Below are 23,078 nucleotides of genomic sequence, written 5' to 3' on the forward strand. Positions count from 1 at the left end.
TCCTTCTCTCACCATCTACAAACTCAATGTCAGTATAATTATACAGAAAGCCAATGAGTCCTGGTAGTGATGAAAACCAGTTGACATATGGCTTGTTGGAATGAACCTACGGCAGGGTTTCCCAAGCAGTGCACATTTTTGCCCTCGTACTACACAGCTGATTTAAATAAACTAATCAAGCTTTGAGAATTTGAATCAGCTGTGTAGTGTTAGTGCAAAAACCAAAATATGGGCCCCGAGGACCGAGTTTGGGAAATGCTGCCATAAGGCCAAGCATCCCAACAAATCAATAGCTGCTTTACAACAAATAGCAAACATGAACTTTATTTATTGGAAAAGGTTGTCTCTTAAAAGCAGTTTATTGAAGGCGACTTGTATGGCTTTGTTTCATCCGGTATTCCCACATGCATCTAAACACTCGCTGAAGCAATGCAACTTTAGTCCCAAACCTCAGCTGTAGTGGTTTAGACACCATTTAAAAGGCAGACTAATAGCGAAATTGAAATTTAAAAGGCAATGTTTCAACGCTGCATATGTCGGCTCAAATTTCAAGTTGTAATATACCTCGGATTTTCAGTGCTACGGATTGAATCAAGCCCAGAGACCGTCAAACCATTTCTTACACATTCCCAATTAAAAGGTACCTCAAAACACTGCAGTGTAAGGCATATATACTCAGACCAAGAACACTCAATCATACTGTACACTCACATTATAGCTAGCACCTTGGTTTGACATTTTCATCCAACATTATCGATAAAACAAATTCAACAAATTAAATAATACATTAAAATCAGGAGGTATGGCAGGTTTAATTTGAAACGAAACGATCTACAGCAATACTAGGCTTGCCTCTCAAACAACTATTTGGCAACTTAGTGCAAAATATCTCACCCTTAGCAACATTTTAGTCAGGAGATTTGGGTTGCATTCTGCCCAATCCTGCACAGATTACAGTATCATATTGCCCTGGCACTTCTCCGGATACTGTAAGAAGCTGATCATCGGCACATCCACTGAATGTGTGCCTCTAGAATGTACCCATTAAAAAAATATATATATTACTTCAGGGCATTTGATCACAACAAACCTGTTGTCCATGATATAGGGGGTTGTGTGGCTGTGTGCACACAGAGGTTAAAGGCCAAATCCTTCTTCAAATTAAATTCTAATTTCAACTTGGTCAGTCTGTCCACATAATTCCGGTGGCCATTTTAAAGACAATGGCACATTTGTGAATTTGCAAAAGTAAAAAAAATCAAAATACAAAATCTTTTTCCATTCAGACAATCCCACTGCACACAGTGAATAAACAGAGTCCTTTGAGTTCCATTCTGCACTGTGTATTAACCAAGTGACGAGTCAGATATCTGAGGTTAGCAGCAGACAGAAGTACTTCTCCCCCAGTGTCCAGCCCAAACCACTCCTTTCCAAAACTGTTCCATTAGCAGTTTTATTTCTGTTGTAATAAATAAACAGCAGCCATCTTCTGGGTAGGAGGATGTATTGTTGCAGGCTGGATGCTCTGAGATGAAAGGAGCATGCTCACACTGGGCTAAACCTCCAGCTCCCAGAATTCACTGCAGGTCCTCTATCACTAGAAGGCTCATTGTGATTGGTTGTAATGTATCTGTCACGCAGCCTCCTCTGAGTGGGATTGAGCTATTTGTGGCACATTGGCTTCAGATCTGAGAGGGAAAAAGAAACATTGAAAGTAAAGCATTTGGGATCAAATATGCTCTGAAAGCAAACATGTTGACATGAGTACCCTGATATCGGGGAATGTGTGCCATTCTGAAAAAATTGTTAGATTTTTCAGGAATACAGTGAACAGAGTAGCATTCTCCCTTTTAGAAGAGGTCTCTGGAGTGTAGTTGTGAGCCATGAGGGTTAAGTGTAGTATACCTACTGTGAGTCGGGGGGTTATGGGTAGTGTAGTTTACCTGTTGTGGGTCATGTGACTCTGTACGAGGTGTCCAGCGGCGAGAGCGGACATCAGAGACAGTTCTCCTGCCAGGACGGTGGCACAGACCACGCTGGCCAACTGACGGGCATTATCCCCTGGACCAGTTAGACTGGCACCCTGCACACCCAGCATCTACAATGGACACGCAATACGGGTTAATACATACCCTTATTGGAGGGGTTAATACACACACACACACACACACACACTGTACCTGTAGACAGGATTGTTGTGGTGCCAGGTTGGTGCCCCCTCCTACAGTGCCCAGTTCTATAGAGGGCATGGTACAGCTGATATACAGGTCCTCTCCTTCAGGACCCACTTGCTCCATCAGAGTTATACAGTTACTACTGCCCACTGTCTGGGCTGGGTCCTAGAGAGAGAGAGGGGAGGGAGATTATATAGGAAAAAATATATTTTTATTGGTTTAGGTAAGACAGAATCTCAGGAGATCAGACTTTTCTTTTTAAGTACCTGTCCACAGGCAATGTAGATGGCAGCTACGATGTTAGCAGCGTGCGCATTGAAGCCTCCTATACTACCAGCCATGGCTGAGCCCACTAGATTCTTATTGATGTTCAACTCTACTAGGGCAGTAGTACTGGTCTTTAGGATCTGGAGAGACAGAGAGCATCATCTCAAAACAAAGGAAGGGGGAAAAATCACTGTAGTGTCTAAAATGTTCAGTTCTTCCAAGTCAGTATGTCTCAGTGTGTATGTACCTTGTGTCTCAACGTACAGGCGTGCTCAAATTTCTTGGTACCTTACAGCTCATTGAAATAATGCTTCCTTCCCCTCCGAAGAGGGATGGAATTAGATACATGTATTATACATGTATACTTGCATGCATTTGGTATGTCATAGAATAAAGCAAAGAAGCTGTGAAAAGAGATGAATTATTGCTTATTCTACAGAGATATTCTAAAATGCCACGGACACATTTATTGGTACCCCTTAGAAAAGATAAATAATTCAATTATAGTGATATATCAAACTAATTAGTTTCTTTAATTAGAATCACGTCTCCAATCTTGTAATCAGTGATTAAGCCTATTTAAATGGAGTAAAGTAGTCACTGTGCTGTTTGGTGTCATTGTGGTCACCACACTGAACATGGACCAGAGTAAAGTAGTCACTGTGCTGTTTGGTATCATTGTGGTCACCACACTGAACATGGACCAGAGTAAAGTAGTCACTGTGCTGTTTGGTGTCATTGTGTGCACCACACTGAACATGGACCAGAGTAAAGTAGTCACTGTGCTGTTTGGTATCATTGTGGTCACCACACTGAACATGGACCAGAGTAAAGTAGTCACTGTGCTGTTTGGTGTCATTGTGTGCACCACACTGAACATGGACCAGAGTAAAGTAGTCACTGTGCTGTTTGGTATCATTGTGGTCACCACACTGAACATGGACCAGAGTAAAGTAGTCACTGTGCTGTTTGGTATCATTGTGGTCACCACACTGAACATGGACCAGAGTAAAGTAGTCACTGTGCTGTTTGGTATCATTGTGTACACCACACTGAACATGGACCAGAGTAAAGTAGTCACTGTGCTGTTTGGTGTCATTGTGTGCACCACACTGAACATGGACCAGAGTAAAGTAGTCACTGCTGTTTGGTATCATTGTGGTCACCATACTGAACATGGACCAGAGTAAAGTAGTCACTGTGCTGTTTGGTATCATTGTGGTCACCACACTGAACATGGACCAGAGTAAAGTAGTCACTGTGCTGTTTGGTATCATTGTGGTCACCACACTGAACATGGACCAGAGTAAAGTAGTCACTGGGCTGTTTGGTATCATTGTGGTCACCACACTGAACATGGACCAGAGTAAAGTAGTCACTGTGCTGTTTGGTGTCATTGTGTACACCACACTGAACATGGACCAGAGTAAAGTAGTCACTGTGCTGTTTGGTATCATTGTGGTCACCACACTGAACATGGACCAGAGTAAAGTAGTCACTGTGCTGTTTGGTATCATTGTGGTCACCACACTGAACATGGACCAGAGTAAAGTAGTCACTGTGCTGTTTGGTATCATTGTGGTCACCACACTGAACATGGACCAGAGTAAAGTAGTCACTGTGCTGTTTGGTATCATTGTGGTCACCACACTGAACATGGACCAGAGTAAAGTAGTCACTGTGCTGTTTGGTGTCATTGTGGTCACCACACTGAACATGGACCAGAGTAAAGTAGTCACTGTGTTGTTTGGTGTCATTGTGTGCATCACACTGAACATGGACCAGAGTAAAGTAGTCACTGTGCTGTTTGGTGTCATTGTGGTCACCACACTGAACATGGACCAGAGTAAAGTAGTCACTGTGCTGTTTGGTATCATTGTGGTCACCACACTGAACATGGACCAGAGTAAAGTAGTCACTGTGCTGTTTGGTATCATTGTGGTCACCACACTGAACATGGACCAGAGTAAAGTAGTCACTGTGCTGTTTGGTATCATTGTGTGCACCACACTGAATGAACATGGACCAGAGAAAGCAAAGGAGAGATTTGTCTGATGAGATCAGAAAGAAATAATAGCCAAGCATGGTAAAGTTAAAGGCTACAAGACCATCTCCAAGCAGCTTGATGTTCCTGTGACAACAATTGCAAATATTATTAAGAAGTTGTAGGTCCATGGAACTGTACCAAAGCTCCCTGGGCGTGGCCACAAAGAAGGATAGTGTGAATGGTAGAAAAATAACCAAGGATAACTGCCAAAGAGATACAAGCTGAACTCCAAGGTGAAGGTACGTCAGTTTCTGATCGCACCATCCATCGCTTTTTGAGTGAAATGGGCTTCATGGAAGAAGACCCAGGAGGACCACTTTTGGGAGAATGTCCTTTGGACAGATGAGTCAAAACTGGAGCTTTTTGGCAAGTCACAATCTATGTTCACAGATGAAAAAATGAAGCTTTCAAATAAAAGAACACCATACCTACAGTGAAACATGGAGGCTCGGTTATGTTTTGGGGCTGCGCCTGGCACAGGATGCCTTGAATCTGTGCAGGTCACAATGAAATCAAGACTATCACGTACTGCCCAGTGTCAGAAAGACTGTCATGGGTCCTCCAACAGGATAAATACCCAAAACACACAGCTAAAAGCACCCAAGAATGGATAAGAACAAAACATTGGACTATTCTGAAGTAGCCTATGAGTCCTGATCTGAATCCCATCAAACATCAATGGAAAGAGCTGAAACTTGCAGTCTGGAGAAGACACACATCAAACCCGAGACAGCTTGAGCAGTTTGCTCAGGAGGAGTGGGCCAAACTACCTGTTAACAGGTGCAGAAGTCTCATTGAGAGCTATAGAAAACATTTGATTGCACTGATTGCCTTTAAAGGTTGTGCAACAAAATATTAGGTTACCATGCCATTTTGGCCATGCCATTTTATTATTTACAATATTATGTTGAATAATAAAATCGAAAGCAAAGTCAGGTTTTTATTAAATATGGAATAAACAATGGTGGATGCCAATTACAGTTTGAAAGAATTGTGATTTTTTTTTATGTGGAGGGTACCAACAAATTTGAGCGTGTGTGTGTGTCTCCATTTGAGTATCTGTGTGTGTGGTTGTGAGTGTGTGAGTGGTTGTGAGTGTGTGCGTGTGTGTGTGTGTGGTTGTGAGTGTGTGTGTGGTTGTGTGTGAGTGTGGTTGTTGTAGCTGTAACTTACCTCTCGGACCACCCTGGCGGGGACGGTGACCTCACACACAGCAGACTTTCCCCGGCCCAGGATCCAGTTCATGGCTGAAGGTTTCTTATCAGTGCAGTAGTTTCCGCTCACCGCTAGAACCTGGAGCTCAGGGAACTGCTGCTGGAGCCTGCTCACTGCCTGCTCTGTACCCTGCAGACACACAGAGACAGTTAATATGTGCTATTAGACACCAGAAACAGCATTCTTGTTATTCTGTGAAGTCCATTCAATCACCAGTAAGTAATTCCTCTGAAGAATGTAGCCTCTCTAAAATGGACACCTTTACTGCTCCACTGTATTACCTTTTAGAATGTTCACACACACACACTCACACACAGAGCATAGTCTGACCTTAGAGAGCATGTTCATGCCCATGGCGTCTCCAGTGTGGGACTGGAAGCGGATGTAGAGGTTCCTCCCTGCTAGACCTACCAATAGCTTGTCCAGACGGGCAAACCTAACAGACAGAGGCAAATATGCAACTACTGTACAACAGAACAATACTATGTGACAGCCAATTTAAACTCCATCATTGAGATCCGAGTAGCTAGAAGTTGCCTCCAGTCACCGACCTAGGGTCAGTTATGTTCTATAAACCACATTAGGTGAGGTTACAGGTATGATTGGATAATCTGATCATTATAACATGACCCAACCTATATATTGATCTTTTTGACCCTGAGGTGTCTGTGATCTTTAACCCTTGACCCTGACCTGCTGGTGTGGTCAAAGGCATCCTTGATGGTCCTGAAGCCCTCTGTGGTCTCCAGCCAGGTCTTGACCTCTACAGCCCGGCACGCTGAGGGCATCCGTACAACAGGACCCCGCGTCATACCGTCAGCTAGCACCCTGCTGCTGCAACCGCCACTCAACTGGAGAGAAAAAGGAAGGTTAGAGGAGACAAAGAGTTAACCCACGCTAGACATATACTCTACACTCGCAGTTAAACTACAATAGACGTATACTTTACACTCACAGCGATGGCCCGGCATCCTCTGTTTGTGCTGGCCACAAGGCAGCCTTCCGTCGTTGCCATGGGAACATGGAACTGCTTCCCATCCAATAGGAGAGGGCCAGCAACTCCCACTGGCACGGGCATGTAGCCAATGACGTTCTCACAGCAGGTGCCCATCACCTGATAAGAGAGGAAGACATGAGATGGGTGAGGGCAGGACCACAATAGACCTTACTGGGTTGATTTCAGACCAAGCTTACTTTCTGTTTCAGTTGTAGTCCCTATGGAGTAGGCTACCTTAGTGTAGTCATAGTCCTTGTAAGGAAGACAGGCCAAGGCAGAGGGTGATGGTAGTTTGGATGATAGCATCTCTCTCCGGATGACAACGCCCCTCTCTGGTGTTTCCATGACAGCCTCCAGCTTATAGGTCAGGATGTTTCGTGATGTCACCAGCTCCATCACCTCGGCATTGCTAAGAAAACGAGCGCCCAACTGGAAAGAGGCATAGTCAGAGAGCTATAAATACATATCAATATTAACACATGCAGTGCCTTCAGAAAGTATTCAATTGAGAAAAGCTGAAATGTTTTGAGTCAGTAAGTTTTCAACCCCTTTGTTATGGCAAGCCTAAGTCAGCTCAGGAGTAAAAATGTGCAAAAAATCTAATAAAATTGTATTGGTCACATACACATGGTTAGCAGATGTTAATGCGAGTGCAGCGAAATGCTTGTGCTTCTAGTTCCAACAGCGCAGTAATATCTAACAATTTCCCAACAACTACCTAATACACACAAATCTAAAGGAGTGAATGAGAATATGTCCATATAAATATATGGACGGATGAGTGATGGCCGAGCAGCATAGGCAAGGTACAATTGATTGTATAAAATACAGTATATACACATATGATATGAGTAATGTAAGATATGTAAACATTATTAAAGTGGCATTATTTAAAGTGACTAGTGATCAATTTATTAGTGTCCAGTGATTGGGTCAATGGAGGCAGCAGCCTCTCAGACTTAGTGATTGCTGTTTAGCAGTCTGATGGCCTTGAGATAGAAGCTGTTTTTTCAGTCTCTCGGTCCCAGCTTTGATGCACCTGTACTGGCCTCGCCTTCTGGATGGTAGCGGTGTGAACAGGCCATGGCTCGGGTGGTTGTTGTCCTTGATGATCTTTTTGGCCTTCCTGTGACATCGGGTGGTGTAGGTTTCCTGGAGGGCAGGTAGTTTGCCCCCAGTGATGCATTGTGCAGATCTCACCACCCTCTGGAGAGCCTTGCAGTTGCCGTACCAGGCTGTGATACAGCCCGACAGGATGCTCTTGACTGTGCATCTGTAATAGTTTGTCAGGGTTTTGGGTGACTAGCCAAATTCCTTCAGCCTCCTGAGGTTGAATAGCCACTGTTGCGCCTTCTTCACCAAACTGTCTGTGTGGGTGGACCAATTCAGTTTGTCTGTGATGTGTACACCCAGGAACTTAAAACTTTCCACCTTCTCCACTGTTGTCCCTACGATGTGGATAGAGGGGTGCTCCCTCTGCTGTTTCCTGAAGTCCACGATCATCTACTTTGTTTTGTTGACATTGATTGTGAGGTTATTTTCCTGACACCACACTCCGAGGGCCCTCACCTTCTCCCTGTAGGCCGTCTCGTCGTTGTTGGTAATCAAGCCTACCACTATAGTGTCATACAAAGAAATAGCACTGTTAACGTTGGTCTGTATGGGTCAATGATTAACAAATGAGACAGTGGAACATTTTACCCTTTGCATATTTACTGACCCAATGTTAGTAGGTGTCTCAGTATAGGGACTATTTGGCACACAACACAAGAACAGGTCTGTTTCATATATGATCATGTTTTACATTAACAAAAATAGTCTGCTGTCCCAAGTAGGGGATCATCACTCACCTTTTGTCCTTTTGTGTGCTCATGTTTATTTATTTATTTAACCTTTATTTTCAATGTCCCATTGAGACCAAGGTCTCTTTTGCAAGGGAGCCCTGTATCTTACCATTAAACAACAAATTACACATAGAAAATACACCAGAAAATGAATGGAGTGATTGAATATGTCCGTAAACACATCAGCCAGCTGGGTCTGCGCATGCTCAGAGGACGCAGCTAGGGATGCCGTCTGGGTTAGCAGCCTTGCTGCTGACGGCCACGGAGAAGGAGAGGCGCAGTCCTTGTTATTGGGCCGCGACGGTGGCACTGTTTAGTTTGTCTGGAAGTGTGACGTCGGTGTCCGTGACGTAGCCGGTTTTCTTTTTGTAGTCCGTAATTTCCTGAAGACCCTGCCACATACGTCTCGTGTCTGAGCCGTTGAATTGCGACTCCACTTCGTCCCTGTACCGGCATTTCGCTTGTTTGATTGCCTTGTGGAGGGAATAACTACACGGTTTATATTCAGCCATATTCTCAGACCTCTTTCCATGGTTAAATGCGGTGGTTCACACTTTCAGTTTTGCGCAAATGCCGCCATCCATCCACAGGTTCTGGTTAGAGTAGGTTTTAATAGTCACAGCGGGTACATCATCTCCAATGCACTTCTTTATAAACTCACTGAGTCAGCGTATAGATTGATGTTGTTATCTGAGGCTGACCGGAATATATCCCAGTCCGCTTAATCAATCTTGAAGAGTGGATTCCGATTGGTCAGACCAGCGTTGAATGGTTCTAGTCACTGGTACATCGTGTTTGAGTTTCTGCCTATAAGATGGTAGGAGCAAGATAGCATCGTGGTCAGATTTGCCGAAGGGAGGGCAGTGGAGGGCTTTGTATGCATTGCCGAAGTTAGAGTAGCAGTGATTGAGTGTATTACACCTGCGCAATCAATATGCTGATATAAATTTAGGTAGCCTTGTTCTCAAATTTGCTTTGTTAAAATCACCAGCTACAATAAATGCAGCCTCAGGATATATGGTTTCCAGTTTACATGGAGTCCAGTGAAGTTCCTTGAGGGCCGTCTTGGTGTCTGCTTGAAGGGGAATGTACACCGCTGTGGCGATAACTGACGAGAATTATCTTGGGAGATAATATGGCCGGCATTTGATTGTAAGGAATTCTAGGTTGGGTGAGCAGAAGGACTTGAGTTCCTGTACGTTGTTATGAATACACCAAATTGTAGCCTGTACCCTGGCGTCACTCACAGACAGTGAGCCTCCAGTGACATTCCATCTGAAGGGGCGGGACGCCACCTTGTGGACTGGGAGAGATTGGAAATGGATGAAGAACCACCACTCTTGACAACAGTGTGTGTGAATGTGGAGAAGGGACACTTTTCATCAAACTCACATGCGGGAGACAACACTTTTGACATCCGTGAACACTGTGGAACTTGAGTTGAAAAAAAGATTTACCTAAAGTCTGACCCACAATGGGTCCCATGGCTCCAGCGATAAGTGATGTAGCCCGATTGACAGTACTGTTGTCACAATGAGCCTGGCTGGCACCCAGCACTGGACCACACGTATTAAAAATAGACCCAGGGGAAAAAACATTATCATGGAGGTTACTGGCGACAGGTATTGTCTCTCCAGCTTTTTAGCACCTTGTAGCCTAGCTGGGAATAGGAAAGATGGCTCTCTGAAAAACTGACCCCTTCTGTGGTAAAAGACGGGCGATTCGTAATCGAATCTTATTCCCAGGAATGAAAAGCGCTGAGCTGGAGAAAGACAGCTAATTTCTGTGTGTAGGATAATAGCATGGTCGTGTCCAACCCCGCTTGTTCCCTCGACTCCGCTACCAACCATCAATCGCCTACAGGTTCCATAACCTTATTCACTAGAGACCTCATTAGGGACTAGTGAGATACAGGCAGGAATCAGCAATGAATCCCAGTAATGAGCCACCTATGGGGGAGGGGTGACCCGTTGTGGACAGAGAGTGAATCGCCCAATTTACTACTCCCACTCTGGGGAGATTGATATAACCCTTGAACCCTGTGAATACCATGGGACACGTGGTACCAGAGAGGCATTACAACTTCTTGGCGCACCCATCCCGTTGGCGGGATCATTGCGGTCAACATCCGCTGAATTGCAGAGCGCCAAATTCAAATTAAATTACTAAAAAATATTAAATTTTCATGAAATCACAAGTGCAATATAGCAAAACACAGCTTAGCTTGTTGTTAATAGATTTCAAAAAAGCTTTACAGCAAAAGCTATTCAAGCATTTATGTTAGGACATCTCTCTCAGTAGACAAAACATTACAAACAGCTAGCAGCAAAGTAGACTGGTCACAAAAGTCAGAAAAGCAATCAAATGAATCGCTTACCTTTGATGATCTTCGGATGTTTGCACTCACGAGACTCCCAGTTACACAATAAAATGTTCCTTTTATTAGATAAAGAAAACCTCCATTTGGTTGGCGCGTTTTGTTCAGAAATCCACAGGCTCGTGCAAGTCATGACGGGCAGACAAAAATTCCAAATAGTATCCGTAAAGTTTGTAGAAACATGTCAAATGTTTTTTATAAATCAACCTTAGGTTGTTTTTACAATAAATAATCGATAATATTTCAACCGGACCGTAGCTTTTTCAATATGAGAGTGAGAGAAAATGTCTGCTCCAAGCTGTTGTGCATGCAAAACTCTGCTGGCACCCAGCCATCCACTGACGCGATGTGATTGTTCTCGCTCATTTTTCAGAATAAAAGCCTGAAACTATGTCTGAAGACTGTTCACACCATGTGGAAGCCATAAGGAAATCTGGTTGATATCCCTTTAAATGGAGGGAAGGCATGCAATGGAACAGAGAGATTTCAGGAAAAACAGCACTTTCTGGTTGGATTTTCCTCAGGTTTTCGCCTGCAATATCAGTTCTGTTATACTCACAGACAATATTTTGACAGTTTTGGAAACTTTAGAGTGTTTTCTATCCTAATCTGACAATTATATGCATATTCTAGATTCTGGGCCTGAGAAATAGGCAGTTTCATTTGGGTATGTTTTTCATCCAAACATCAAAATACTGCCCCCTACACTCAACAGGTTAAACATGGACGAGCTTGCAAAATACATTGTGCTTCTGTATAACCTGCATGAAGCCTGGGCACAGAGGGCAATGGCTGACGTAATACCCCATTTGCCGTAACAAGACGTAGGGGCACTGTCGTCACAGACATTTTTTGTGGAGCGGTGCAGCTGCTCGGAGGCTACTTCCTCATAGGAGTAGCATGCAAGCCCCCTCTCACTACTCCCTCCAACTCCAGGAATTGAGAATAGGAATGGGGTTGCCAAAGCGCTGGGGAGACACTAGTAAGCTTCATTCACAGGAAGTTATGCATGCTAGACGACGTTAGCCAGGAGGCCCTTTAGTCTAAGTTAGCCTCTTTGACGGCAGCACAGTCCGTTCAGAACAACCAAGCGACTGGGACCGAAATCCTTCTGGGAAGAGAGGCAAGCGGTGCTTAACCAAGGCAGACACAGGCAGCAGGGCTATACCCACATAATTTGTTCACCCACTTGTTGAATAGCCTCACGTAACCAGTGAAAGAGTGCATAGGAGCCAGGAGACATTCGACCTGACCAACGACCGGAAACATCGCCGCAACTCAGACAAAGTACAGGCACCCGGGAGAAGAAGTCACTATCAACAACACCAAGACCCCTAAAGAATCCTACACTATTGACAAGAGAACCTCCGCCCACTAGTAGTGGAACAGTGCCAGCCGTCCCCTAGTCTCATACACAAAAAAATCAAGGGCATGCACCGAGCCAAGACATAAAAGACAACCATCACAGACATTGGGGCATGGTCGCAAACCCGGCTTATTAGCCTTTGTTGTTTCGGTCACGTTAGCCATCGAAGAATAACTGATTGTTTGTGATTAGGAAACTTATGAGAACCATACAAACTTCAGCACACAACGTCCAGGGGGTGAGCAAGCTCTACCAATAATGGACAGTTTGCGCAATGCAAAACAGTCTCGTGTTCCAATTGTTTTAAAAGCGGAATCATTTAAGGAATGAATCCAAGCCTCACGCTTATCACCTGTGGAAGAAGAGACTTCCAGCGAGGTGAAGATTTTATTGGCCTTGTCAGGCGTGATTGTAGATCCTTCAACCAAAGTCACGATAGTGCAACTCCCCATAGTATGTTGTACCGAAGTTGATTGACTGAAAAGGAACCGTGTTTAAGTATTGTGAGCAAAGAATGGTAATATTTCTAAGTGTTGAGTGGTTGTTCTGTGTTTTAATACAGTTGTGTTTAACATAGTATGGTGCTGGATCCTGAGCGCAGTTGTGTAAAGGGGAAGCTCACCTCAGGGTTTCTGAGGATGGACAGACACTGGTCCAGTGAGCGGGGCTGGGAGGGGGGGTTGGGGAGAGACGTAGTTGTGTCTGGAGTTGGGGTAAAGAAAGGAGGTGGGGGACACACACTGTCCCCTAAACTCTGAGGGAGAGGTCCATTCAGAGAGAAGGGACCGTTCTGCAACATTGAGGCCACCAGGGGTTGAATCACCTCAACTACAGAGAGAAAGAGAGTGAGTAAGAGAGAAAAAAAGTGGAGGGGAGAAAGATAACAATGAGACCAACAAACTTATAACCAGAGGAGTCTCAAAACAAATTAAGCACAATAACCTTGGCTCAGCTTACCTCTTTCCTCTTTGGCCGCTATGTTAGAATCAGTTTTAGCCAAATGGTTTGGGGTGCTGTTGGTTGTCGGGGATGTTTTAGCAGGTGCAGGATCCCTCCTGCAGCAGTCCTCAGCCCCCTTATGGCTCAGTGCAGGGGCGGAGATGGAGGTGGAGATGGGGCTCTTTAGGGACAACTCTGTCTCAGCCGGCTCAAAGAAGACGTACTTCACAGCCAGCAGCAGAGCCAGACCCAGGGTTATCACCTGCTCCAGCTCCATACTAACGAGAGAAGAGAGAGCTGAAAAACTTTCCAAGATTTTGCTTTCACAGATTCAGTTTCTTTTTTATTTATTTAACTAGGCAAGTCAGTTAAGAACAAATTCTTATTTTCAATGACGGCCTAGGAACAGTGAGTTAACTGCCTTGTTCAGGGGCAGAACGACAGATTTTTAACTTATCAGCTCGGGGATTGGATCTAGCAACCTTTCGGTTACTGGCCCAACGCTCTACCCACTAGGCTACCTGCCGCCCCAGTTGAGGCTGAGTCACCAAGAACAAAAGGGCAGAGGGAGAATGTTCTAGAAATAGTCCAGTCCACCACCCAGAGGTGGGAGAGGTGATATAATGAGTTACCTGGTGAGCGGTATCGGCCAGAGAGTGTAGTCTTGGTCCATCCTCTGGACTGTAGGCCCATCGAGAGCTAGACTACTGCTGGCGCCAACGACTGTCCGGTTCTGACCTGGCTGCTCTGACACCAGACGACTGTGGGCATGGACCAGAACCAGACCTAGAGACTACAGGAAGAGAAGAGACCACATTCTTTATGCTGTTATTTCTCCATTTGATCTTGACTGTCTGGGTTACGGTTGTTAACTAAGGGCTCGGGTAGTGCTAAGGTTGGTCAATTTTTACCATGATTATTTTAACCCTCTGTGTAACAGGGTTTGGTTTGTTGTCCTCCTCTTCCGCCATAACACGGGCAAAGTGACTCAGCTGCCAGACGGGACGGCCCTCGCGGCTCTCCCTGGAGAGCTACACACACACACACAAAGAGGTGAGGAGATGTTACACACACATCTGAAAACACTCCCTTCACATGCCAACTCTTATCTTAAAAACCAGAGAGAACAGACACACAAAATTTCAGACACACACCTCAGAATCTTTATTCCTGTGCCCATCCTTACCTCGAGGACCAGGGAGACGCAGGCAGGGAAGAAGGTCATGAAGACAAAGTAGTTGGCCAGGACAGACATGCAGCCGAAACAACACATCATCTCCAGCTGACGCACACCTGACATGGTGCCCACTCCAATGACCAGACACTCCACCAAGGCATCCAGGGTGAAGGTAGGACCCAGGATAGCCATGCCCTGAGAGATGTTCTCTCTCACCTCCTCCTATATAGAAAAACACACATATAGGTTAGTGTTTCCCTTTACATAAACAACTAAATCCCATTGATTTAAAGAATCTCTGTTCCGCTGGTCAAGAGTGCAGCTCCTGCATAAATGTTAGTTCAGAAGTCTCACATCAGAAAAGCTATGATAATAGTGAGTTACTCCAAAAATGCCAGTAGCCAGCCACTGTTTCTTGAGACAACAGCTGAGTCCCAATATTATTTATTGGCATACATATACAGTGCCTTGCGAAAGTATTCGGCCCCCTTGAACTTTGCGACCTTTTACCACATTTCAGGCTTCAAACATAAAGATATAAAACTGATTTTTTTTTGTGAAGAATCAACAACAAGTGGGACACATTCATGAAGTGGAACGACATTTATTGGATATTTCAAACTTTAACAAATCAAAAACTGAAAAATTGGGCGTGCAAAATTATTCAGCCCCTTTACTTTCAGTGCAGCAAACTCTCTCCAGAAGTTCAGTGAGGATCTCTGAATGATCCAATGTTGACCTAAATGACTAATGATGATAAATACAATCCACCTGTGTGTAATCAAGTCTCCGTATAAATGCACCTGCACTGTGATAGTCTCAGAGGTCCATTAAAAGCGCAGAGAGCATCATGAAGAACAAGGAACACACCAGGCAGGTCCGAGATACTGTTGTGAAGAAGTTTAAAGCCGGATTTGGATACAAAAAGATTTCCCAAGCTTTAAACATCCCAAGGAGCACTGTGCAAGCGATAATATTGAAATGGAAGGAGTATCAGACCACTGCAAATCTACCAAGACCTGGCCATCCCTCTAAACTTTCAGCTCATACAAGGAGAAGACTGATCAGAGATGCAGCCAATAGGCCCATGATCACTCTGGATGAACTGCAGAGATCTACAGCTGAGGTGGGAGACTCTGTCCATAGGACAACAATCAGTCGTATATTGCACAAATCTGGCCTTTATGGAAGAGTGGCAAGAAGAAAGCCATTTCTTAAAGATATCCATAAGAAGTGTCGTTTAAAGTTTGCCACAAGCCACCTGGGAGACACACCAAACATGTGGAAGAAGGTGCTCTGGTCAGATGAAACCAAAATTGAACTTTTTTGGCAACAATGCAAAACGTTATGTTTGGCGTAAAAGCAACACAGCTCATCACCCTGAACACACCATCCCCACTGTCAAACATGGTGGTGGCAGCATCATGGTTTGGGCCTGCTTTTCTTCAGCAGGGACAGGGAAGATGGTTAAAATTGATGGGAAGATGGATGGAGCCAAATACAGGACCATTCTGGAAGAAAACCTGATGGAGTCTGCAAAAGACCTGAGACTGGGACGGAGATTTGTCTTCCAACAAGACAATGATCCAAAACATAAAGCAAAATCTACAATGGAATGGTTCAAAAATAAACATATCCAGGTGTTAGAATGGCCAAGTCAAAGTCCAGACCTGAATCCAATCGAGAATCTGTGGAAAGAACTGAAAATTGCTGTTCACAAATGCTCTCCATCCAACCTCACTGAGCTCGAGCTGTTTTGCAAGGAGGAATGGGAAAAAATGTCAGTCTCTCGATGTGCAAAACTGATAGAGACATACCCCAAGCGACTTACAGCTGTAATCGCAGCAAAAGGTGGCGCTACAAAGTATTAACTTAAGGGGGCTGAATAATTTTGCACGCCCAATTTTTCAGTATTTGATTTGTTAAAGTTTGAAATATCCAATAAATGTCGTTCCACTTCATGATTGTGTCCCACTTGTTGTTGATTCTTCACAAAAAAATACAGTTTTATATCTTTATGTTTGAAGCCTGAAATGTGGCAAAAGGTCGCAAAGTTCAAGCGGGCCGAATACTTTCGCAAGGCACTGTATTAGTGTTTTATATACTCTGTGGAAGGCACTGAGAGAGGTTGCTTACCTGTGAGTTGGAGCTAAGGGCAAACTTGGCCAGGGTACAGGCCTTGGATAGGTCAATGAGGAGCAGGAAGAATGGCAGAGCTTCACTGAGGAGAGAAAACACAGTTACATTTCATAAAGAAGTTCTGGATAACGTGTAAGACAAGTTTAAGGACTGGGATTTGACTGTTCGAGTCCTCACTTTACTTTTTTTCAGAGTACTCAAAAAATAATAATAATCGGGTATTTTTAGAACAATGCCCACACTGTGAAAAAAATGGGTGCGCATGTATATATTCTGAACAAAACTATAAACGCAACATGCAACAATTTAATTGATTTTACAGAGTTAGTTCATTTGAGGAAATCAGTCAATTTAATTTAATTAATTAGGCCCTAATCTATGGATTACACATGACTGGGAATAAAGATATGCATCGGTTGGTCACATACCTTTAAAAAAAGGCCCTCAAAATGGGCATCAGGATCTCGTCATGTTACTTTTGGCATTCAAACTGAGATCGATAAAATGCAATTGTGTTCATTATCCTGTTATTGTTATTGTCCCCAGCACAAGGTGCACCGGTGTAATGATCATGCCATTTTAATCAGCTTCTTGATATGCCACACATGTCAGGTGGCTGTCTTATCTTGGCAAAGGATAAATGCTCACCAACAGGGATGTAAACAAATTTGTGAACAACATTTGAGAGAAATACACCTTCCTGGGATCTTTTATTTCAGCTCATGAAACATGGAGCCAGCACTTTACATGTTGCATTTATATTTTTGTTTAGTGTATATGCCAACAGTGCGCAATAATGGCTAATTTATAATAACTATTACAAATCAATTCTAATTGCCCAACAATATCAATAAAAACAAGCGCCATTTAAGATCAATTTACTGAAACCTTAAAATCAACTGGTTATATTATATATTGTAAAACAATCTCCAAAAAGGTAGTAACCTCAGCAGTGGAGTTTCTTATAGAAGCCTATGGAATAGCCTTGTTTTGTTAATTTAGCAGACAAGACACACTCATTTCCTGAGCACTTACCAGTCATGACACACCAATTTAATAGTAGGGATGCACGATATAAATAAAAAAATAAATGAATAAAATAAAAAAATAAAATCGGTGAACATATCGGAATCGGACGATATTTGCTAAAAATGCAAACATCGGTATCGGCCCATGTTTAGTTTAACGCCGATGTGCAAAACCGATGACAAAGCTGACGTACCTACGTACGTAAGTATTGTGCTACACGTGCAACACAGCATTCATAACCTAGCCCACAAAGTCTGCTGTGTGGATCAAGTAGTCATTTGAAAGAGTAGGACATTTTCAGCGCGATAACTCAAAATGCGAAATCCATTAAAGCCAATATAATTAAATTAATTAGTTGGCTTTCGTCGACTGGTCGAGCACCAGTACACACTAACTACCATGTGAGCTATTTTTCAGATGTTGCCCTACGGCAGTTACACAGTAATAGCGTCGCTGCTATTAGCTTCAAGACATACATACTATGGAACGCCACTTGGGTCTTTACATGTCAAAAAAGACTTGTTATAATTTGTTCAAACGCAACTTCTGGGGTAGCTAGCTTTAGCTTGGTGCGTAGCTAGCAGCAATACAACCAGCCTGAAAACAATGACCAGTAGAAACTGCACCAATTTTCATTATTCTTAGCAATGATTTAGGAATCCATGTAAGTATTAGCTAGGTTGCCACTTCAGTTCTTGAAAAAAATGGCTAGCCATCTAATTAATCCTGTTGCCCAAAGCTAACGTTATAAGCATCCAGGTAACTTCATCTGGCTAGTGAGGCTAGACCGGAATTGGTTGTGTTGTGAAGCTAGCCACAATAAGGATTAGGCAAAATAGAGGAATTTGCGGTTTTCCTTCAAAATAAAAGTGTAATTGACAGCAATGCAAATTAATAAAAATAGCAGAATTATGCAATACATTTATTATGATGGCTAACCGCAAAGTCCACTATTGTGGCTAATCCTTATTGTGGCTAGCTTCACATAGATGGGCCCGACCACAATTAATCAACTTAAAACTGTTTTATAAATTAGAGTTATTTTAAATGTTAGCTAGCTAACTATAGCTACTGAAACAGATGTTTTGCATCCATGAGCTAGCAAGCTAGCTTATATATACACTGCTTAAAACAATAAAGGGAACACTTAAACAACACAATGTAACTCCAAGTCAATCGCACTTCTGTGAAATCAAACTGTCCACTTAGGAAGCAACACTGATTGACAATAAATGTCACATGCTGTTGTGCAAATGGAAGACAACAGGTGGAAATTATAGGCAATTAGCAAGACACCCCCAATAAAGGAGTGGTTCTGCAGGAGGTGACCACAGACCACTTCTCAGTTCCTATGCTTCCTGGCTGATGTTTTGGTCACTTTTGAATGCTGGCGGTGCTTTCACTCTAGTGGTAGCATGAGACGGAGTCTACAACCCACACAAGTGGCTCAGCTAGGGCAGCTCATCCAGGATGGCACATCAATGCGAGCTGTGGCAAGAAGGTTTGCTGTGTCTGTCAGCGTAGTGTCCAGAGCATGGAGGCGCTACCAGGAGACAGGCCAGTACATCAGGAGACGTGGAGGAGGCCGTAGGAGGGCAACAACCCAGCAGCAGGACCGCTACCTCCGCCTTGGTGCAAGGAGAAGCAGGAGGAGCAGTGCCAGAGCCCTGCAAAATGACCTCCAGCAGGCCACAAATGTGCATGTGTCTGCTCAAACGGTCAGAAACAGACTCCATGAGGGTGGTATGAGGGCCCGACGTCCACAGGTGGGGGTTGTGCTTACAGCCCAACACCGTGCAGGACGTTTGGCATTTGCCAGAGAACACCAACATTGGCAAATTCGCCACTGGCGCCCTGTGCTCTTCACAGATGAAAGCAGGTTCATACTGAGCACGTGACAGACGTGACAGTCTGGAGACGCCGTGGAGAACGTTATGCTGCCTGCAACATCCTCCAGCATGACCGGTTTGGCGGTGGGTCAGTCATGGTGTGGGGTGGCATTTCTTTGGGGGGCTGCACAGCCCTCCATGTGCTCGCCAGAGGTAGCCTGACTGCCATTAGGTACCGAGATGAGATCCTCAGACCCGTTGTGAGACCATATGCTGGTGCGGTTGGCCCTGGGTTCCTCCTAATGCAAGACAATGCTAGACCTCATGTGGCTGGAGTGTGTCAGCAGTTCCTGCAAGAGGAAGGCATTGATGCTATGGACTGGCCCGCCCGTTCCCCAGACCTGAATCCAATTGAGCACATCTGGGACATCATGTCTCGCTCCATCCACCAATGCCACGTTGCACCACAGACTGTCCAGGAGTTGGCGCATGCTTTAGTCCAGGTCTGGGAGGAGATACCTCAGAAGACCATCCGCCACCTCATCAGGAGCATGCCCAGGCGTTGTAGGGAGGTCATACAAGCACGTGGAGGCCACACACACTACTGAGCCTCATTTTGACTTGTTTTAAGGACATTACATCAAAGTTGGATCAGCCTGTAGTGTGGTTTTCCACTTTAATTTTGAGTGTGACTCCAAATCCAGACCTCCATGGGTTGATAAATTTGATTTCCATTGATCATTTTTGTGTGATTTTGTGGTCAGCACATTCAACTATGTAAAGAAAAAATTATTTAATAAGAATATTTCATTCATTCAGATCTAGGATCTGTTATTTTAGTGTTCCCTTTATTTTTTTGAGCAGTATACACACACACACACACACACACACACACACACGACCAGCACTGTAGTTGCGCGAGACAACTTTACCAGCATCATAGCATACGTATCGATTAATCATTGTGACATGAAATACAAGTGATAGTGTAATCAATGTGTAATCAATATCTAAAAAAAGTATTAACTCGTTAAATTATTATGAAACGTGCAGTCATATTTAGGTCCTGATTGGTCAACAAGCTTATTTTTTACAAAAATAACAAATAATGTTTTCTACTGGTCATTGTTTTATTTTTTGACACGCAAAGACCCAAACGGCGTTCAATAGAAATCCAGGTTGAGAATGAAACGACGAAACGACTAAACAACGAAACAGCACAGCAAGTAAGTGAAAGAAATAGGTTTTGATTATGTTTTACTAGTAATGGGAACATACGTAAATGCAAACAAAATAATTTTTTGGTCAGTGTGGTGTGTGTGTAACCTTTATTTAACTAGGCATGTCAGTTAAGAAAAAAAAAAGTTATTTATAATGATGGCCTACAATGGCCAAACCCGGACAACGCTGGGTCAATTGTGCACCGCCCTATGGGACTCCCAATCACAGCCGGATGTGATACAGCCTTGATTCGAACCAAGGACTGTAGTGACGCCTCTTGCACTGAGATACCGTGCCTTAGACCGCTGTGTCCGTGTGGGTTAACTATTAAACTGTACTAGAATGCTTAAAAGGACACTATAATTTTAAATATCGGGTATCTTTTCTTTTGCAGAGGAAAATATCAGATATAGGTCAAAAATGTATCATATTTTATAGTAAAAAACATTATGTAATATAACAAAATAAAATAGGCCAGAATATTGTGAGGTGTTGCGCATCTCACATCTGGAAAAGTTATTCTCAAAGACGGTTAGGCGAGTCAAGTAAGAGGTTGCTTACTTTAGGCCTGTCAACTCTTTCCCCAGGAAGTGAATGACCACGGTGCTGAAGACAAAGCTGGAGAATACTGTGAAAAAACCTGCTATACCTAGAGGCAACACAGAACAGACCATTACATATTAACAATCATAACATACATCATCAGGTGGGTGTTAGTTACATGTGAATGTACACAAGACAATAGATGTTTGTATTGTTACAGTTCTTGTGAAATGAGACTTACCAAGGATGTACTTGGAGCCCAGCTGGCGAAGGTTCTGGAACTGAAAGTAGATGTACACGATGGCCATGCAGCGTGTCACCGTTAAAATGATTACATCACTGTTTAGGATTCTCTGTAGAAGGAGAAAGTATTCTATTTAATATTCTTTCCAAACATGACAGATGTCTTTGCTGTGGTGGTGTCACAGCAGCTTTAAGATGCAACACTAATCTTGGTAGAATAGAATAAAACGTAATAATTGTCCTAGAGGGTCCACTTTCTATTGTGTGCCAGGCCAGCTCACCTCCTGTAGTTTGGGACAGCCATTGCTCCAGCTGCAGATCTGGTCGCTAGTGGCCAGGTTGTTCATGGACATGAGACAGACAGTCAGGGCAATGGTGCCCACAATCACCTCCCAGGGGTGAGACGCCACCATCAGGCCATGCAGCCTGAACACCCCATTCAACATGGTGGATACACACCGGGTTAACACCTGGCTGGGGTCACTGGGGAAGCACGGCGAAAAAGTAACATTGTCACTCTCTCTCTCTCACACACACACACACACACACACACACACACACACACACACACACACACCTTGGTCACTGAGTGACTTACCTTTAAAAAACGAACCCCCTAACCTTGTTAATTAACATGTTTCAAAACAGGACTGACAGAAAGAACACACCCACCGCTTGGCTAACCTTAGCTTTATGAGTTATGACTAGGCAAGACTAATAACATAGCTAGCTAGCTAGCAAAGGAGATAACGTTAGCTACAGTAACTAGTAAACAATACAAATAGCAAACTCTAGCTAACTAGCTGTGACCACCATTACGTAGCTGTCAGCTATAGCTGACATATCTCACTACATCGTTCATTAACTTGCGTATCTGACAGTATGGTAAGTTAACTAGTAGTAGTTAGCAGCAGCATCGTTAGCTTGCTGTCACTTCCAGCCCAAATCCAGTGTGACTGCGAATGTCTCGAATCACTCGAGATCAAGGTCATTTTATGCCACGCTATTATAAGATCAACCACTCACAACATAAAAGTAATTTGAACTTAATCGCTTACAAGTAAGAGCAACAACAAAAAAAGTACCTTCATTTAAGAGTCGTGTACGTCCAATTGACCCATCCACAGGCACACGGCTAGTTGTCTGATGTAATCCGCTCACAAAAAATGGCGAAAGAGGAAATCGTCTGGTTACTGCGTCAAATGGTGGGCGTGGTTAAAACGTGAGGCCTTAGCTCAGAGTAGTGCCGCCTTCACATGTTGTCGGAACAAGGAAATGTCCCACTTGCTGAATCCATGAACGCGGCACATATATAACCACAAACTGTTAGCAAGTCTAAAGTTCCAACTAGCACATGAACGCAGCATAGGTCTGAAGATTTATGTAAATAAGGTGTAAGGTGTATGTTTTTTATTTAAAACGTTTTATAAACCTGTTTTCGGTTTGTCATTATGGGGTATTGTGTGTAGATCGATGAGGGAAAATGTATTTAATACATTCTACAATAAAGCTGTAACGTAACAAAATGTGGAAAAGGGAAGGGTAATACTTTCCGAATACAACGTAAATATTAACTGTTTTGTACCTTTGAATCAAAATTTCTCATGTTGAGCAAAGCATCCACCTTATGTTTTACAAACTCATATCATTGTGTGGTATTGATCATTTGCA

General features: G+C 43.6%; 1 protein-coding gene across 2 annotated transcripts; it reads right to left on the bottom strand.

Annotated features, from left to right (window-relative positions):
* Positions 1–213: 213 nt before the first annotated feature.
* Positions 214–22,635, bottom strand: LOC110523461 (3-hydroxy-3-methylglutaryl-coenzyme A reductase). 2 transcript variants are annotated; one of them, XM_021602157.2, is made up of 19 exons: positions 22,493–22,635; positions 21,689–21,890; positions 21,406–21,517; positions 21,183–21,270; positions 16,540–16,624; positions 14,413–14,625; positions 14,138–14,257; positions 13,859–14,019; positions 13,245–13,504; positions 12,910–13,115; positions 6,935–7,129; positions 6,659–6,817; positions 6,397–6,554; positions 6,034–6,139; positions 5,662–5,832; positions 2,441–2,581; positions 2,181–2,339; positions 1,944–2,098; positions 214–1,688 (listed from the first exon to the last, which is right to left on the bottom strand). In XM_021602157.2, exons 2-19 carry the CDS (start codon positions 21,851–21,853, stop codon positions 1,634–1,636), a joined length of 2,709 nt encoding a protein of 902 aa, XP_021457832.2. In that variant the 5' UTR covers positions 21,854–21,890; positions 22,493–22,635; the 3' UTR covers positions 214–1,633. The 2 variants fall into 2 exon arrangements, with proteins under 2 accessions (XP_021457832.2, XP_036832979.1); XM_036977084.1 differs by lacking the exon at positions 22,493–22,635 and adding an exon at positions 22,006–22,377.
* Between the last annotated feature and the right edge of the window lie 443 nt (positions 22,636–23,078).

Source organism: Oncorhynchus mykiss, chromosome 5 (genome assembly GCF_013265735.2).
Source record: "Oncorhynchus mykiss isolate Arlee chromosome 5, USDA_OmykA_1.1, whole genome shotgun sequence".
Lineage (NCBI taxonomy): Eukaryota > Metazoa > Chordata > Actinopteri > Salmoniformes > Salmonidae > Oncorhynchus > Oncorhynchus mykiss.

Bases quoted from the DNA above. Each gene is read 5' to 3' on its own strand.
- LOC110523461 (XM_021602157.2), bottom strand. From the start codon at position 21,853: ATGTTGAATGGGGTGTTCAGGCTGCATGGCCTGATGGTGGCGTCTCAC. The intron at 14,626-16,539 runs GTAAGCAACCTC...TTTTCTATATAG, and splicing joins CCCTTAGCTCCAACTCACAG to GAGGAGGTGAGAGAGAACAT. The intron at 2,340-2,440 runs GTACTTAAAAAG...CTCTCTCTCTAG, and splicing joins TCTACATTGCCTGTGGACAG to GACCCAGCCCAGACAGTGGG.